At 47.1% G+C, this 19,033-nt stretch overlaps 1 protein-coding gene and 1 non-coding gene across 2 annotated transcripts in view; both read left to right on the top strand.

Moving 5' to 3' along the window:
- EPHB1 (EPH receptor B1) overlaps window positions 1-19,033 on the top strand; it is a 426,461-nt gene that overhangs the window by 349,788 nt on the left and 57,640 nt on the right. The window contains exon 10 of the mRNA XM_067737744.1: window positions 10,912-11,034. Within this exon, the coding sequence (XP_067593845.1) occupies window positions 10,912-11,034 (123 nt within the window). The remainder of the gene's footprint in view (window positions 1-10,911; window positions 11,035-19,033) is intronic.
- TRNAK-UUU (transfer RNA lysine (anticodon UUU)) lies at window positions 18,206-18,278 on the top strand. The gene has a single exon. It is a non-coding gene; the product is annotated as a tRNA-Lys (tRNA).

Below are 19,033 nucleotides of genomic sequence, written 5' to 3'. Positions count from 1 at the left end.
GCTCCCACGGTGGTCCAGGCAGCCCCCATGATCAGGAGCACAAATGGGGAGTGAGGGATTGGGAGAGCAGCCCCATTCTAAGGCGATAGGCACAGCTCCTGCAACATTCAGAGTCCCATTTACCCCTCTTTCTTTCCCCCAGCAGGCCAGTTGGGCCTCCATTTTAACCAGACATTACCGGTTTTAGAGGGGAAACTAGAATGTGTTCTCTCTCCTTTCCTCACATTCTGACTCTGCACCTCACGGCAAAATCTACAGATGATTTTTCTTATAGTAACCGGGGCATTTCCCTTCCAGGAAGGGCCTTACCTTCCTAAGAACAGAGACTTTGATTTATCTGTGATTCTTAAGTGAAGATGCCCCCTTCCAGGGTGCCTCAGAATTACCTGGAGGGCTTTCTCCACTGCCCTGCCTCCCTGCCTCTGCCTCTTGGGATTCTGACATCGCCCCGCCTCCCTGCTCTGGGCTGACTCCTGGCCATGTTGAGAGCCACTATAAAGTCTATTTCAGATTTGGCATCCTTTGAACTCTGGATGAAACATTTAAAGATGGCCATGTGGGCTTGAAAGCAGAGGACACAAAATTGGGTTCAAAAGGAAGAGTGCCATTTTGAAGACTAGAGACGCCCAAAGGTGAGAATGTCCCTTTTTAAAGGCATGTAAGTTAAGCCTTGTCACCACCCCTTAGTCGGGGTACAGAAAGTCCCTAAGCATCAAGCTGGGGTGCATCTTGCTGCCTTTTTGGGCACCTCAACCTCAGACCTGACCATTCTGCTCTGAAGTGGCCAGCTTGGCTGGGCCGCCACATGGCACCCACGTGCACAGAGGTCTGCTCCCAAAGTGCTCACAGCCCGCTTCTGGGGAACTCTGTCCCCTCTAAGACCAACAGAAGGAGGCTTCCCTGGTTCTCAGGGTCCACAGAAAACCCACCACCCAGTCTGCAGTAGCAGAGGCCTTGCTGCAACCAGTGAGGGTGGGACCCGGGGACGCAGAGTTCTTCACGGACCAGAGTTCACTCCCTCCTTGGCCTTAGAAGTCTGTCTTCTTTTAAAATCCATTCTCCTTTTCATAAATGCTCTTTCCTCCTATTCATAACTGTTCTCTTTTTATCCAGTCCCCGAAACCTGGCTCCTCTTTGCACTCTGGTTCTCTAAACTCATAGCCTCATGCTTTGAGCTGCATTAGTGCATTTTCTCCCACGGACATCCATCATTCTGACTAAAGCTATTACTGTTGGAGAATGACAGTCTAAGAGCTGTGGAGCTGGGAGAAAACTCAGCACACATATAGCAGAAGAGGAAACTCAAGGCTCTGGTGGAGAATAGGCCTGGCCCGAGACGGGGGAGTGTAGGAGTAATTAGTTATGGAAAGCCTACTCCGTGCATTGGGAACTTTATTCTGGAGGCTTGTGTCAATCCCTCTGACTCTGATAACCACTCTAGGTGGCAGACATTAATGACATGACTTTGCCTGGTCTCACCACTCATGGGTGGCCAAGGTGGACTGCACACCCTCTAAACCTGGCTGCAGAGCCCATGATCTTACCATATTGCAGAGGCGCAAGGTGGCTGGAGGTCAGAAGCAAGTCAAAATGGGGTGAGGACTAATCTCAGAAGCCCTGCTTGGTGGTTTGTTGGTCCTCTCTCTGGCTCCCACTGCAGGAGGCAGAAAGGTGGACGCACCTGATGTGAATGTGTGCACATAACCATTCCTGGGCCATCCACATGCATGTACCTCACTGTGGGGTGTGGATGGTAACCCGGACATCTAAGTGCTTCCTGCCCTGAGAGGGACAGAAAACCTGCAGCAGTTCCCCAGCCTCACTCATCAGTACCCGAGAGGGCCCCTGCCTTTCTTCCCCGCAGGCAGGGAGGGCATAGGGCCACATACAGAGGTCAGCGGCCCCTGCCCTCCCAGACCTATCTTTCAAGCTGATGCAAAGCCTGAAGGAGACATAACAGAAGTGTTGGCAAACATAATACCTTCTCTAGTCCGTGAAGCCCTGGCAGATCTGGTCAATTTGAGAATGCCAAGTGCTCCCTAAGGCACTGGCTTACATCCCCGCTCTGAGCCTGCAGCACAGAGAACAGACTTGTAAGGGGGGATTTGATTTGGGTGAAAGAGACTAGAGGGAAGGCAGGTAGGGAAGTGAAAGTGCATGGATGCTGGACTGAAGAGCCTGGGAACCTGTGGTTCATGTTCAAGGGTGGGTGGGAGTGTGGGCTTCCCATGTCAGGGAAGAGGCAGACAGACAGAGTGTTCTCGTGGTTTCCGTGGGCCAGTCCGCAGAAGGTGCTGGCTGCCTAAAAATTGCCTGGATGGGATAATCGAGGTGGGCTAGGGTAGGCTGGGTAATCTATCTTTAGAAAACTTCCAGCTGATGCTACATTTTGGAAGTGTTACCAGGTACTTATGGGGCTTGGATGGACAACTATACACTCGATGGTGATTGACACTGCACTGATTTCTGAGATGGATGGAGTGTGCAGGGGTGGGGAGAGAAGAAGGTAAGGGCTTGGTAAGGGGTCAAGGGCTTTCAGAAAGCAACCCTAACAGAATCATCTCCTTGTTACAGGCAACTGCAGATATAATCACCGAGCTACTTTTGTTAAGCTTTGAGAAAAGCAAAAACAGATAAGATATGTGTCTAAAGACCATAAGACTGGCAAACACACTAATTTTCACACAGGACAAGAGGACAGAACACAGGGACCACAGAACAGGAGGGTGAGCTTGATCCCTGCCAAAAGCTCCAGAGACTGGGAAGCAGATGGGTCCTAAAACTAAATCATTGGGAACGAACACAGGATTGTTAAGAAAAGTTAAGGGGACCTCATCTCATTTACTAGGGTTACACATTTAGTAAATTCAAGAGGAATGGTATACGTAGTGGCTTTTTATTTTGGCAAAAATATTTTATGATCTCCCATGGGAAAGCATTGTAAAGTGGGTACAGAGCTGGTCAGCATACGAAAAGATAGTGGGTTAGTGAGTCTGTCAGCCAGGAAGGAAGTCACCAGTTTTATTCTAGTTCTCGTCCAATTCAATCTCTTGTTCGTTTGATTGTTTTTTAAATTCATGAGTCAGGTGCAAGCCTAGGGATGCCTATCAAGTCTGTAGGTAACAGTCGGGTGGCTCAAGGAACTCCACAGAAGACGGAATCAAAATTCAGAACTATACAACAGCTTTGAACGCTAATTTGAAATCTGCAAGACAAAATGTTAGAGGGATAAATCTAGAAGCTAGTGTTGGTTAAAACAAAAATAAAGCACTACAAAAAGGAGGAGACCTGACTTGCTATCTGTTTGTATGGAAAAGTTTCAGTACTTAGTTGATCACATGCCTAATAGGAGTGAGAAAAAGCTAATAAAAAAGGCTAAGCACTGTTACTAATGCAGAATAATACTACTAAAAGCCTCCAATTTGAGCACTTACTATGTTGAGCACAGTAACTTTAAATTAACTAATTTCAGCCTCATAACCGTCCCATGAGGTAGATTTGGCATGTGAAGAAACAGAGCCTCAGAGAAGTCAAGTAGCCTGTCCAGAGTTTTATGACTCTGTGGTCACAATTAAAGTTGGGATCAGAGGAGGTGATACACAGAAATGCTGTCCTCTGTGCTGGTGAGAACACATCTAGAAGGACGTTCTTGGTTCTGGGGACCCCATGTGTCAAGAAGGACTTTGTCAACAAAGCAGCTGACCCATGGAGGGTGCCAAGTCCTGACCTGTCACCTCAGAGACACCAACCGATTTGGTGCTGGAGAAGTGCAGGCAGGAACCTGGGGGTCAAAAGCATGACACTATCACAGCAAAAGAAAGGTGATACTGTTGTGCTCTGTTGTGTTAAATGGAACCATCGGTGAGAGATCCAAGTAGGCAGACTTTGATTCAATATATGAACAGCCCCCCAAACTGGAAGTGTACACACAGAGCCAGGCTGCTTTGTGGGGAGGGAGGTAAGCTCTCTGGTCTTGCAGAGACAGATATCAGTAAAGGCTGCTGTAGAGGATGTTGTAGAGAGGATTCCTGCTTTAGGTAGGACACTGGACTTGATTCGACCCAAGATTCTGCACCCAGCTTTCTTGACTCTGGGTGGGAGGGACGTATCTGAACCGTTCAGGACACAGCATCCAGCGCACTGGAAATCGCCTTTGGACACCAGGGTGAAGGTCAGGTGTAGCTGGAGGAGGGACACAGACCATGGATATTTTGGCTGCCTCTCCTGAAGCTAACAGGAGCATTAGCACCTGAACATGAGTAAATGAGGTCCTATGGGAAGAGGAGGAAAGGCCCCCAGGTGCAAAAGGTGGCTGAGTGTTCAGTGAGTGTTTATTAAATGTCAAATAAATTTAACGAGCTAGCTTCACCCATTTGTCTGCTGCTGGCTCAAAGCCAGAGCCTCTAGAAACCAGGGTAACCCTTTGAGTCCCCAGCTCCTGGGCTGTTGCCCTCAGGTTCCTGGCAGGACTTCAGTGGCCCAGAGACAGTGGGCCTTGCCTGGAAGGACCTGCCTGTCCTGGTCATTGATACCCAAGAAGCAGGGAGATGTTTTTTTCCTGAAACTATTTTTCCTGAAATACCTTCCTCAATAGCAAGTAGCCTGTGGTCCACTTTCCTTCTCTTGGAGACACATATTAGGCAATAACTGTGGTTTTAAGAACAAATCTTGAAATGTGGTGAAACCCCCAAACAGAAGGTGGAAGGAAGAGCTTCCTCAGATTCGGTGCTTTTCCACCAGCCTTGTTGCCCACCCTGGGGCTCCCTCTCTTGGATTCTCCCTCTAGCCTTGGCTGGACACCCATGACCTCCACTCTTTCAGGGAAAAAGACAACCACCCATCATCCTGGTCTTGACCCCAAGCAGGCGGAGCAAAGTGTTTCTAGTGTCCATCAACCTTTCCTGGTAGATTTGCTCTGAGAAACTACCCGTCCTCAGCCTTTCACATCAACAGCTTCAACTGTGTGAAGCTCTGGGTAACTCATGTGTCCACCACATCCACCACTCCACATCCAGCCTTTCAGCTCTGTTTCCATTCTGAGTTTTCTGACTGACTTCTAGGCCTTGCATATTTCATCCATGCATTCAAAGTCTAAAGCCACGTGTGCAAACTTCCCTAACAATAGGGTTTCCTTCCCAAAGTCCATCACCTGGTTAATAGGACCACTTGATTCTGGAAGCCTTGGCATTGATTCACATTCTTCTGGTCCTTCCTTCCTTCCTCATCTTTAATTGCTCACCAAGTGCTGTCAGTTATTCCTTTGAAATTTCTTTTGCCTCTTCTGCTGTTGTCATTGCGATGCTCTGCTTAAAAACTGTTATCTTGTACCATAATTACAGCAGCAACCTCAGAGCTGTTTTCTCAGCCTCCAGCCCCTTCCCCGCAACAATGCAAGGGAATGCTGCGGGCTGTCAGCAAAGTGAACTCCCTGATGCCTTGCTCTCAGTACATCCCTTCCCTGCTGCTGGTACAGTTGTCAGCTCTGTGTGTCCAATGGCAGCAATCCAGATGCCTTTGATGGTAGTCAAGGCCCTCCCACTAGTGCATTAACACTGTTCCGCCTCAGACACCCCCTTCCTTCCACACTCAAGCTGACCACACTGTCCCTGCTCACGCAATGGCAGGTCTCTCTCTGAGCTGTGCCTCATGACACTTCAAGCTTCTCCTTCTTCAGTGAAGGACCACATGACCTGTCCTTCTAGAACTCTGACCTTGAAGGCTAGCATCCACAGTCCTCCACCTTCTCTGGTTTCTGCAGCACTTACAGCTTGTTTCCGGGTGTGGGATCCTGATTTTAGACTCTCTGGCACTGCTCCCCAGTTTGTTCACATCTCAGTGACCTGAGAACTCCACGAGCTCTGTTTTCCCTGTAGATCCCACAGTCCCTGGCACAGGGTTAGTTGGGTGTCTGGTCAGCATTGAGAAAAAGAGGGGCGATCAACGTTCTGAGGCAGAGGACTGGACGAGGTCCCTCCCAGGAACCGGAGTTTACGTGCAGATCCCTAAACAGCTTCCCTCTTGTGCTTAGATATCTGGACCAAATTTAGGTGAGTCATGAATATGACAAAGTCTGCCTTGGATCCAGAATGGGGAATGAGGAGGCAGATGTTCCCCTTTCCTATGGCTCCATCAAACCTGCTGGGACACAAGATATCAACGACTGAAAACAACCTAATTTATGCACTAGCTTTCCGGACTCTACTGTGGGATTCTAGGAATCCTCCACTAGCAGGAGGGCACTGGGCTCTTCCTGGCACCCTGAAGCCTCCCTCATGGGACCCGCAAGCTGTCCGTGGTACTGATTTTGTCCTTTCTGAATGCGCAAGAGGGCTGAATGGCAGTATTCCATCTTCTTCTTCCACTTTTAATACCTAAATGTCACTTACTGTTTAGAACTGGCCCTTTACCAGCCCACGCTATCCTGCCCTGAGACCCTGGCAGTTGTAAACACGTCGAGCTGACTTTTTAGCTACACCCCACAATCTGCCAGCATCCCCCAAATTTATCCCAGCCTCTTCCCTTTTGAGAGCACACTAATCTCCTGCTACAGGATCTCCAACAATACTCAGGAGTTTCTTGTGCTTCAAGGACTGCTCCCTGCCATGCAGGAAGGCTCTGGATAATGGCAAAGTCATTTCTCCCCAAAGTTAATATCTTTAAAGCCTTGGTTCATGTTTGAGATTTTGCAGATCTCCTGGGACTATGGTCCTTTAAAGCTTTAACAGTCCAGGCTGTGACCCCACTCATAGCATAAATGGGTTTTGAGATCAAAGAATAAACATATCTGCAAATCAGATCTTTAATAGAGATTAGTAAACTAGAAGATCATAAAATTGAAGTCTTTCTTTTCTCTCTCTCGGCACCATCAACCAGTTTAGATCTGTACCTACCACTTTTGTGCCAAAGGTATGTAACCTATGTTAAAAATGATGAAAATAATCAGAAACTATAAGATATTATAAATATTAACACTAACAATAATATGAAGCATTGGACAGAGCATTATAAAACGTCTTACATTATAGAGCTATATTACGTCTGATATTATTGTAACTGCCATTAATAATATTTCCCCAACAGTCACCATCTGAGAATATTTTCTGAGCCCTGTCTCTAAACGTTTGGCTGTGCCCGACTCCACAGCTGACTCGAATTCCTTGTTCACTGTCTGGTGATTCATTGCACTAAATACCATTTCCCTGATAATTAAAAACTGCTCACTGGCAAGTGGGAGCAGAAACAGGCTGATGCAGGATTTATGCAGAAACACAGAATGAGCCAAAAGACAAATGACCGGTTCTGCCTAGCTGAAGACATTTTACTTTTCCTCATCATCTTCTGGGACTAGAAAAATGTTAGCTGTGATGTGGGAACGAGGTCTGGAGAGATGTGTCATCCCGAGACGAGGTGGATGCCGGCAGAGCCATTAGTGCACGTGTTCCGCCAAAGCACTCTTCAGACTTAGGACCTAGGGACCCTGCCCACAGCCATTCCTAGACTGGCCCTATCTGACCCTCATCAGAGGAAAAGCACTGAGTTTGAACCGTTTGTTAGACTTCTGATTTCAGTTTTCCTTCTTCAGTCTAACAAAGGTATCCTCAATTGCAGGGAAAACAAGAACTGATTCCTACCCTGCATAGGTGCAGGATGCTCTAAATTGACATTGCATCACCAGGTCTAGGCTCCATGCCACCTCCTCGGCTTCTTGTGAAAAGCTTCAATGATGACCAAAGCCTCTGCCTGGCCCAGAGCAGCAGCTGAGACATCGTGTGTGCTCACACACGCACATACTCATACACACGCACATTTGTACACTCACACACACTCACATACACACATACGCACTCACACACACACACTCCTTAATTCCACAAGCCCGTGCGGTAGCACAGCTGCCCGTGAATAAACCACACAGTGATTAGAATGTGAACTTTCTCCCATGCAGATGCCCTTGCTTGGACGCCACTGGCCTAAATGAATCCTGGCACCATCAAGAGATGAGCTCTACCTTCTGGGAATAGCTCCTTCCCAGAACTGATTGGGGCCAGTATCTGTGGAGCTCATTAACTCATAACCCTCTCTCATTCATCCTTACATATGTCTTTACTTGCAAACCATTCATTACAGCACATTCTAGATTATTTAATTAGTTTCCATGGAAGAGTTCCTGTAGGACAGCTTAGCATACATCGTTTAAAAGCCCTTGATCCAAAATAACAAGGTGGTATTTTTAAAGTAACTAATACAACCCTAAGAGGTTTACAGCCCCCCAATGCTCAGCTCCCATGCCCGCACCCCCCTCCCCGCTTCCTCTTCCTACCGCCCCAAACACTTCCTAGAACAATTTACTGATAATAATCACGAGCATATCAGCTTGTGAGCCCTCCCTGTACATCAGGCACCGTGTTAGGCATATCCCTTGCAACATGGTCCTTAATATCACAGCAGCCCCAGGAGGAAGGTGTTCCCTCCTCCGTCAGCAGAGGAAAACGACGTTATAAGAGATGTATGTGGTCTTGGCTCAGAATGCCCAGCTAGTGAGAGGCTTTGGTGTTGTGACCACACCTCTAGATCCCAGCTTCTGGGCTCTGAGCCTTCTCTCATTTCAGCCCAGAACTGGGAAGAAGTCACAGGTTGTTGACACTGGCCTGCTGCCCCTGTGGCATTTTGAGTGGGTCTTTTGTGGTGACCTCGTCTCCTGAGCTCACCCCTCCAGCGCACACTAGCCAGCTTCCACCTGAAGCATCTGTGTTTCTTCACCTAAGCGCCTCTCAGGCCCTGGAGTCTCCCCGCCCACCTGCCCAGCAGGGCAGCCAGCCCTCAACCAATGACTGATGGGAGTCCTGTGGAGCTTCGCCAGCTCCCTCCACCCTAGGGTGGGCCAACTCTGAAGCATATGGTCTCAGAGATTCCTAGGGGCTGGGGAGTTAAGCCTGTGTCAGTTACTCACAGTCCCAAAGCAGTAAGTGCCTTGAGAGCACACCTTTCATAGGCTGCCTTCCTTTCCTACCTACCTGTCACACTTGCCTGCGGCTACTTCTTCAGATCACCTCCCAGATGAGCCACTTGCTTTCAAAACCTTGTCTCAAGTTGTTGCTTCTGGAGAAACCCAAAGTGAGACTGCCTGTAGATACTGGTCTCGGTTGTTAGACTTTCTATGTGGTTTCAATCCTTCCTGCACTTCACTTGTTCTCCACACCAAAGGAGAAAGGGATGAACCTCCAATTCTGTTTTCCCCTTTGTCCACTGTTATTAAAGTAAACTCTCCCTCTCTCTCTCTCTCTCTCTCTCTCTCTCTCCCCCTCTCTCCCTCCCTCCATCCCCCCAGGGATCAGAACATTCTATTATAAAGATGAGGATTTGCTTTGTCCAAAGTTCAATCAGCAGATTCCAAAGTCAATGTTGTCATCCCCAAGTTTTCAAAGAGCATTCTAGAGTGACGTCGACCACCCTAAAGCAAGCCACCTAGCGTGCTTGGAGTGCTTTCATTTCATGACTGGGAATAACCCAGCTTTCAAAAGAAGCAATTCCTCTGGTCAGAGCACCTGGTTCTCTTTGGCTTTCAAAACATATCCCCCTTTAATTGTTTGCTGCATCTTCCTCCTCCCTCTGGATTGTATTCTGGCCTGAACTGGTGATCAGGGCAACATTAATCTGGGGGATCTGTAGAGTCACCAGAAGTTTTTTGGATGAAAGATGTCAAAATTAGACCACGCGCTCAGGGCTGGGACTCACTGAGAAGAAGCCACGGTGGCCGGGTGGGAAGTGTGCGCTGAGAGGAGCTCAGCTCGGGGAACCTGAGATCCAGCCTCCACCGCGGGCACAGCACTTGGGCTTTTGCACACCTGCCTGCCCTGCTGACCTGACTCTTCCACGAACCAGACAGCAGCGACGGGCAGGGAAAATGGCTGCTCTTCCCAAGAATGCGATGCCAGACCGTGCTGAGCAGCTTTCGAAGCTCAGCTCCCACTACATCACCGCCAGGAAAACCATCTCCATTCTTGCCTAATGACACATCCAACACGGTGAAAAACGACATTGTGATGAATCCATTTGTTTTTGGATTCCATTTCCTTTCTTTTGTCCCCTCTCCTCCACTTTTTGAATGTATATTTTCTGCAATGACGATTCTCTATTTTGTCCCCGTGCACACCTATTTATCTTGCCACTGTAAACATCAGTGACAAAGTCCATATTCCTTTATGTATTTCTCATTCACCATTTTATTCACTTTTCATACTTCACTGTGTCTGAGGGCATGGGGGTTCAATCACCATTTTTCTTTCATTCCACCTCATTTTTTTTCTATGTAGACTTTGCTCTTTCCTCTCCCAGTGTTTTCTATGCTTTTCTCCTCCCATTTTCTCTTCTGGTATACTGGCTTAGCACTCCTATCTTGAGGTTTTTCTAATAGCAATTTCTTTCTTTTTTTTTTTTTAAATCCATCCTCATCCCTCTTCCAGCCCTGGACACAGCCGTCAGTTATAACCTTAATGGTGGCCTCCACTCAGGAAAGTTGTCAAGTTGATAATATTGATATCTGCCCTACCATTTTACCACCACTTTTCTGCTAATGCATTTGGTTGGCATCAATCAGCTTCTTTGCCTTCTGTGAGTGCCCGGTGTGGGAACTGGTCCCAATCTGTCATTTATAAGTAATCTGCTCCACATTTCATCAAGAGCTCAAAAACAGAAGAAAATACAGAGGAGAAGTAGAGGACAGAGAAGCAGGCTAGCATGGCCCAGAGGGAAGGGAGATGGGGAGGCCCAGCAAGGAAAAGAGAGGCAGCCCTATATGTAGGAGAGACACCCCTGCCCCGGTCATACCCTTACAGCTGGGGACATCAGCCAGTGCTTAATGACCACCATGTCCTCTTTGGGATGTTAACCCTGCTTATCTCCTCTAAAAAGGCTCCCCAGGGATGAAGATCTACATTGACCCCTTCACTTATGAGGATCCCAACGAAGCTGTCCGGGAGTTTGCCAAGGAGATTGATGTCTCTTTTGTGAAAATCGAAGAGGTCATCGGAGCAGGTATGGCTCTCCCCTCCCCTCCTTTCTGTTCTCTTGGTGTCCAAACAACCTCTTCCCACCGCTCTGGGTATTCTCTACCATCTTTTTCCCCAGAAGATACGTCTAAGCCATCTACAATGTGAGTCTAAGAATCGTTTGGGGAGCTTGTTCGTGGTGTCCAAGCTTATTTGGTATTGCAGAGAAGTCAACTCTAGTCTAAAAAGGTTCAGAAATAGCTTTGGAAATGGACCACCAAATGCAGATAAAGAGAGAGAAATAGGATAACCAACTGAGAAATATACATTTCTAGAAGCTGGACCTAGTATCCCCTTCACTGACTCTCATATCTCCATGGCTTTGGGCCAAGATTTCTTCCCACACTTTCAGTTCTCCTTTTCTGATGTACATGGATTTGGAGGCAGACCATGATAAACTGAAGAGGGACCACTATTTCCAGAAGAACGCTCACCCATGTCCATATTTTTAAACAAAAGATCTATGATATGGATGGTAATACAAGACACATTTCTGTCCCCAAAACGTGTGCTCTCATCCATCTCCCTGCATTGGAATAGAAACCCAGCCCAGCAGAGAACTAACTGCCTGAGATGCTCTTAGGAAATTCTACCTAAAGACTGATCTAAAATTTTCATCTTCCTTTAATGGATCAGTAGTTGAGTCAGTTGGGCAATGGATACAGCCTTATTGATGTAAATGAGTAAAATATCCCAAAATATCATTCCTTTGGAAGTAATCTCTTTACTGCCCCCTCTGCTATCTTTTCTGAATCTTCTCAAAGATGTGTTTGCTTTGTGTCCTCTTTCCTACTTTTGTTTCTACAACATTCTTTGTCTTCTCTTCTTCTTTAAATTGTATTAGCCACTATTCAATCTCTCTTCACTCATATGTTGTATTCTTCTTTGTAGTTCATATGTATGGAAGTGCTTTTTTTCACGTCAGTATTTGGAGAGCCATGGGGTTGTCTCTCCGAATAATATTTTAAACTCCATAAAATATGTTTAGTCAAAGTCTTCCAGACAGCCACTCCATATATTGTCTTTAGGGGGAAAGTCACACTCTTTCCATTCATTGCCTCTCTTAATGCACTGAGGATTCAAAAATCCATCTGTGAAATTGAAAGTCACATTTGAAAGCTTGCCCCATTAAGCCACCATCCTCATGCTCTGATTTCCCTCTTAAAGAGCTCCAAACTCATGGCATCCCTGTGGTGGGTGCTGGGACTCTCCCTATCAGGACACACAACTCTCTTCCTACCAACCCCTCACATGTTCCAGCCAGCTGACCATAATCTGATCCACATGAATCTATACATATTTCCCATTGACTTTCATTAAATACTGAACCACGACATTCACTTCTGTGCAGATAATTTTCTGTTCCCCCTTAGACACTGACAGACCTAAGGATCATGCCTTGGAAGGCTGGATCCCAGCTAAATTTGATGACTCATAGGGGCTCAGACTTCTCCAGTAAACTTGAAAGAGCGTTGGGCAGGGTGGGAGGGCGTTCAGTCTGGCATGCTATTCCTCCACGTTGTTCATTGTTGTTATGTCATGTGGCAATGGTGATAACAATTTTAATGTTGTTATTTATGTCATGTGCTTAGAGCAATGTGTTCTGGACTGCATTTCATCCCAGAGAGCACACGTCAGCCCCCCTCCCGACTTTGTCAGGGGAGGAGTGACCCTGCTGGGGAGTGGCAACTTGGAGTGAGCCCACCAACTGCTGGATGCTGGGTAGCATTTGCTGATGCTGCCGTTTTTGTGCATTCTGCTCAAAGAAGGCTCAGTCCCCACCATGGCTCACCTGATCCCAGGGAGGGTTGATACATGCAGCAATTTATAAGATGGCCAGCAGCTTGGGATAAAGACTTCCACCCAGGTGCTGCTGACCGCCCTCTACCTGACACCCATCTGCTCACGATTCAGAAATCACAGAGCTAATCCCTGCGGATATGAATTCACTATGTGTAACTTGATGCAGTTTCAACAGGAGACACTCCTGGCTGGTGTCAACCTCTCTCCACTCTCCGGTTCTTTCTCTCTGTCACCACCCCTGCTTCTCCCACGCCCTGCCTTACTGAGACTGACTTCACATTGTGCTAAAAGAGCTGGTGTGAAAGTTGAGTTTAAAAAAAAAAAATTTGTAAGGTAACATTTATGCAGTGTAATTGGCAATATTTCCCTTAGCCACCTGGCAGATTCGGCTCGGGGGACCAAATCTGGGATGCAAAATGGTAACACAACATGAGAAGAAGAATCAGAAATCATTTCTCCTTCCTTCCTTCTATTCCTTCCCACCTTCCCTCAATAAGCTCTTATTGAATAATTTTTGCATGTGGGTGTGGAGAAGAACAGACACTCTCCTGTTCAGAGGTCTGACAGTCTTGGGGAGAAACAGGCCAGTAACATGCTCACTATTTCACACAACCCACAACACAGGTATGTGCAAAGGTTGTGACCAACATAGAGCAGTGTTTAGCTCCCTGTTCTGGGAGTGAGTTGGGGCATCAGGAAGACTTCACAAAGGAGATCACCTGTGGCCTGAGCTTTCAAGCATGGAAGCTAGTAGAGAAAGTAAGTTTCTGTGAAACTCATGAGAGGATGAGACAGAAGAGGAAAATTAAATGACAAAAGGAGGGGAATGACCATGACTTTCCAGCAGTGGTGTGCTGGAGCCAGCTTGCACTACTTCGCAGGAGCCAATTGTGTGCATCCTTTTCCAGCCCTTTGTTCGGTGGCATCATGTTGGTAGTTTGACATTAGCCATGGGAGGAGTATTTACACCGTGAGAATTAGTAAATGCTACAAATCAGGGGTCTTTGTTTCTTCGTTTTCTGGAGAGCTGGTAGTTGAATGCTTACCAGCACACTCCGGCCTTCCAGAAGGTGCAAGATAATTTCAAAGAGGTTGCAGAAAAACTGGCCCATTCCTGCTGAGAACAGATCCAGAGGAGAGGGCTATGTTTGTTGCAGGAGGGATTAGGTTGAGAATTCAAAAGATCACAGCCTGTGACTGTGGTGGATTCTGGAAAACACACTCAGTGCCTAATAATCCCGGCTGATATGTTAGTGTCTAACACAGATGCAGTCCCACTCCACGAGAGGAGGAGAGGAGACTGAGAGCTAAGACAAGGGACCAGAGAACACGCAGCGCCGGAGATGGGAGGAGGAGAGGCCTGATGGCCGGAGAGGACTCAGGGAAGAGTCCCCCGAGGGCTTGGAGGCTGTGGATGGGCTGACACTCGGTGCGGCACATTCTGAGAACAAGGCTGAGAGGAGGCTGCTAGGGAGGGGTTTCCTGAAGGTAGGAATCAAGCATTAAGTCTGGAATCAGGCTGAGACTTAGCAATCCAGAGACTGCAGTATGGATTTTATCCTGTAGAAAATGGCGAGTGGGCTGCTTTCTGAGCAGGGTGGGTGGTAGGGGTGAGGGGGGAGAAGAACCTGATGAACCTGTGTTTCGATTGGACTGGAAGGGGTGCTGAGAAATTGTAGGTAAGGACTCAGAGGCATGCAGACCAGTTATGGGGCTTGGAAACGTGGAGAAGTTTTGAGATGACCGATGCTGGGATCAAGGGTGGTAAGGAAGGCTGCTTTGCAGTGAGTAAACTCATCTAAACCGGAATGTACCCACACATGGCAAACAGAGTGACCAGTGGGCTTGGTGGCATGGAGGTTGTGACCAGAAGCGAGGGCCATCAGGTTAAACACCTTGAAGGGAGAGGGGGCTGCCTGGCCCCCAGGGTGTGGGACTGGAGGTTGTGCTTGCGAGTAAAGGCCAATAGAGTAAAATCTAAAAACTATAAGGTTGAAGAATGGCACCAACCTCCAAAGTTTCTTCTATAGTTGTTGAGGATATTGAACAAAGAATAAATAACAAATCACTGTGAGCCAGGTGTGACACCAATCAAGAGGACTGAGTTACATTTGACCCTAGAACAACACAGGGGTTAGGTGCATCGACCCCCATGAGCTGTTGAAAATCTGCGTGTATAACTTGACAGGCAGCCCTCTGTATCCATGGGTCCACATCCCTGGAGTTAACCAGCTGTGGATAGCCTAGTACTGTAGTACCTATTGAAAAGAATTCTGCGTATAAGTGGACCTGTGCAGTTCAAACCCATGTTGCTCAAGGGCCAACTGTATAATTAGCTCATTAATCATTATGTAATTATTTGTTTAGTGACCCTCTTTTATCACCGTGCTTAAAGTTCCATGGGAGTGATGAAACTTAAGTACTTCTGTGAGTCCCATGCTTGGCCTGGTGTGGCACTCAGGTACTCGGTTAAACATTTGTTGTGTAGGGTTGAATGTCTTTGGGGGAAAACCATAACAGGTCTAAGAATTTGGAGAACTGGGTGGAGTTTGGGAGAATGCAGAGAGATGAGAGAGAGGTTGAGTGAGGTTATGAGTCGTTCAGTGCTCTGAAAGAAGCCTACTGGAATGAGGAAGGCTGATCCTTCCTCTTTTCCCTGCAGATGATGGGAATGATTGAAGTCCCTTTACAGAGGGCAGACAGCCATCTGATATCTTTGGAGAATGTCAGCTTTTTATAACCATGAAGTCACTCACAGGTCAGCTTCAATTGACCTGTGGAGTTCTGATCCAATGCTTAATTCTTTTTTTGTTTGTTTGTTTGTTTTGTGGTACGCAAGCCTCTCACTGTTGTGGCCTCTCCCGTTGCACAGGCTCCGGACACGCAGGCTCAGCGGCCATGGCTCATGGGCCCAGCCGCGGGTGGGATCCTCCCGGACCGGGGCACAAACCCGCGTCCCCTGAATCGGCAGGCGGACTCCCAACCACTGCACCACCAGGGAAGCCCCAATGCTTAATTCTGATCGGTTTGATCTGTAGACATGCCCAGAGCATAAAGCAGAGCTGCCATGTCTAATTGGGCTCTACAGCATGAATGGTGCTCCTGGGTCATGCAGTGTGCAACCTGCATAACTGTATGTAGCAGCACTGAGCATGACAAATGCATGAAAATAGAGGTGTCACCATAAGGGGTCATCCAAGGGGAGACATGCCAGTTGTCTTTTAATTAATAAACACATCCTCCCCTGACTCAGCAGCTGCTGATCCAGCATGTCCATGGATGGCTTACTGTGAAGGAGAAAGAGGCTTGAGGTGAGAGGGCTGGGTAAGAAGAGCTGGGGAGAGGGAATTTGTGATGTATATGGGTGGAATGGGGCCAGCAAGGCCCACCATTTCTCTTTGAAGAAGAGGATGTGTTTCTTGGGGATGAGTTGGTAGAAAGTCACCTGCCAGCCTGACTCTTGGGCTCACTCAGACCGAGGATGGGCAGGATGAGGGTAGCCTCATACTGGATAAGAATCACAGCAGGAAGGGTTTCCAGAGGAGCAGATCAAATAGATATTGCCTGTAAGTATGATTAATATAACTGGCATGCACTCAACATGTACATACTTTACAAGCATTGTCTCATTCAACTCTCATAATGGCCCTGTTAGCCCTGTTTGTTAGTTTGTGTGTGTGTGTGTGTGTGTGTGTGTGTGTGTGTGTGTGCGCGTGCACATCTGTGTGCACGCATGCATTTGTAGGCTGGTAAGGATATCCACATTCAGTGAACAGCTTGCCAAAGGCCATGCTACTGGTTGGACTGAGTTAACGGTAGAGCAAAAACTGAAACCCAGATAAGGTTGATCTTAGTCTGGTGAACGTAACTCCCACACTACCTGCCACTTTTGTCACTGTTCTGGAAAATGGCAGCTAAGTATAGAGACATTGTTTCTGGTGGCAAACTCTAGCTAGCAGTTTGGAATACCCAAGCCTCTTGGCTGGAAATGACGGGACTCTCCTAGAATTCAGTATTCCCATATGGTGGTGCCACAAAGATGCCCTGGGGAGAGCATGTTCTTCCTAGAATACCCTTGTCCCATCCTCTGGTCCTCCTATTCTAGTATGATCAGTTATTTACTTAAGAAGGATAACAATGAGGGCCAAGATATTTACCATTTTTAATTATGTGTGCTTGCTTATATTAAGAAAATAAGTAATATCTAGGTATGTGGTTGTCTAATGAATACAAGAAGCTATGAGAAAAGACAAAGCTAGGTTTACTCTCGCTATCTACATATTAGGTATTGTGGGCACCGTGGCTATTAATTAGATTCCATCTCATTTGCCAACCCCAGTAGCCTGGTAATGGGTACCTGGGGAACTCTGCTGAGGAGAAATAGGGTTGTGATCAATTAGTAATGTCTGTCCTGGGTGCAAGGACAGGAGGTGGTGGAATGCCTGTCATGGTTTTACTATCCCTGGTTTAGCATAACCTATCTTGCACAGGACAGTGTGAAAACTTGCTGGAAATCATACTTTAAAAACCTAGTTTAAATTAATTCTTTAAAAGTTTCTTTTCCAGTGGAAGCTTGAACTAGTAGTGAGAAGCTCTGTTTTCCTTTTTCCCTCCCTAAGGCAGTGTGTGACTTCACAATGCTCCTAAAAAAAAAGACTGAAATTGTGTGTAGATCCACGCGGCACATAGCCAACAGCTAGTGCTTGAAATGTCTGCTGGCAGGTTGGATGTTTCATTTTCAAAAATTGAAAATTCTTTCCTTCTGATTTTACATATAATAGTTGAGGCATTTAACGCTGCTGAGCCACTTTTTCTCTCTTCCTCACTTTGTCAAGGAGCTGAAACTTGTAGGGAATAATTTCAGCAGCTGTCTGGGAGGGCAGTGACAGAAACTGGCAAAATGACACTCAGCTGACAGCCCTGAGGGCCACGGTTCTCAAACCGGAGCCAGGCATCAGAATCACCTGGAGGCAAGTTGAAACCCAAGTCACAGGGTCCTGTACTAAACTTTTGATCCCGTTGGATATAAATGGGGCTTGAAAGTCTGCATTTCCTAACAGGTTTCCAGGTGATGCTGATGCTGTTGGACAGGAGCCACACTTTGAGAACAACTGCTAAGAATCACTGGCACGAAGCTGGAGCTAGTTTAGTGCCAGTCCTAGCCAAGAGGTTGTTTGGCTGTAGGAGAGGGTCCAAGGTCAGCTGCAAAGATGTGTGCCAATCAGAGTCCAGCCAGACCAAAGTTAGGTTGGCTGCAATTACTATCAGTCAGCAAGCTGTACAGAAAGAACTAACCATAACCACTACCCAGTCATTTCCTGTAAGTATCTATTTTAAATATAATGCTGGGGAGTTCCCTGGTGGTCCAGTGGTTAGGACTCAGTGCTTTTACTGTCGTGGCCCCGGGTTCAATCCCCGGTTGGGGAACTAAGATCCCACAAGCCTCACAGTGCGGCCAAAATAAAAATAAATAAATATAATACTAATGCTTCATTTGTTGAAAATATTTTTTAGGCATTAAGAATTTTTCTTAAAAAGATGAAAAATGGATGGCCATGTTTTGGAGCTCATATGAAAGGAAGCTCTATAGAGTTCAGATCATGGCAAATCGAAGCACCACAGACCTCAAGTTCTGGCCCTAATGGCAGGAAAGGTGTCCCAAAAGCAAAAATAGTTCCCTGAGCAAAGTATGTGAACCTGAAGTCAAAGATCACAGGTGACAGCAGTCAGATTGCAAGTGACACAAAGTCTTGGTTTTCTGTTTGCTACTAAAAAGGGCCCATCGACTCCCACTCCCTAGGAGTCTGTGGCGGTGCTAGGGGACCAGAGACCCCAGACTTTAATGCCCCGGGCTTACCTGAAGACACCCTCCATGCCCAGATACCTGGCAGGGGGACTTCCCAGCACCCCTGGCAAGATGCTCTGCTGTGTCTTGGATCAGCCTCCTTCAAGTCCCACTAGGCTAGAGAAACCTATGTTTGCTACCTTTTCTCTTCCACTACCCATCCCCACTCCCTACCCCATGACCCTACCCTCACTTCCCACCCCACTCTCTACCCCTGGATTGTCTTTTCCTGTGTCTCCAACAGTGTGTAGTTTACAAAGCACTTTTTCAGAGCCCCCACGCCCTGTTAGGAAGGCCCCACAGTTGATCAGGTCCTTTTGTCCAACAGAGCTGAGAA

The sequence above is a fragment of the Pseudorca crassidens genome, chromosome 5, assembly GCF_039906515.1.
Source record: "Pseudorca crassidens isolate mPseCra1 chromosome 5, mPseCra1.hap1, whole genome shotgun sequence".
Taxonomy (NCBI): Eukaryota; Metazoa; Chordata; class Mammalia; order Artiodactyla; family Delphinidae; genus Pseudorca; species Pseudorca crassidens.
Note: the sequence above shows the minus strand (reverse complement) of the source record. Positions and strands in the feature narration are given on the sequence as shown.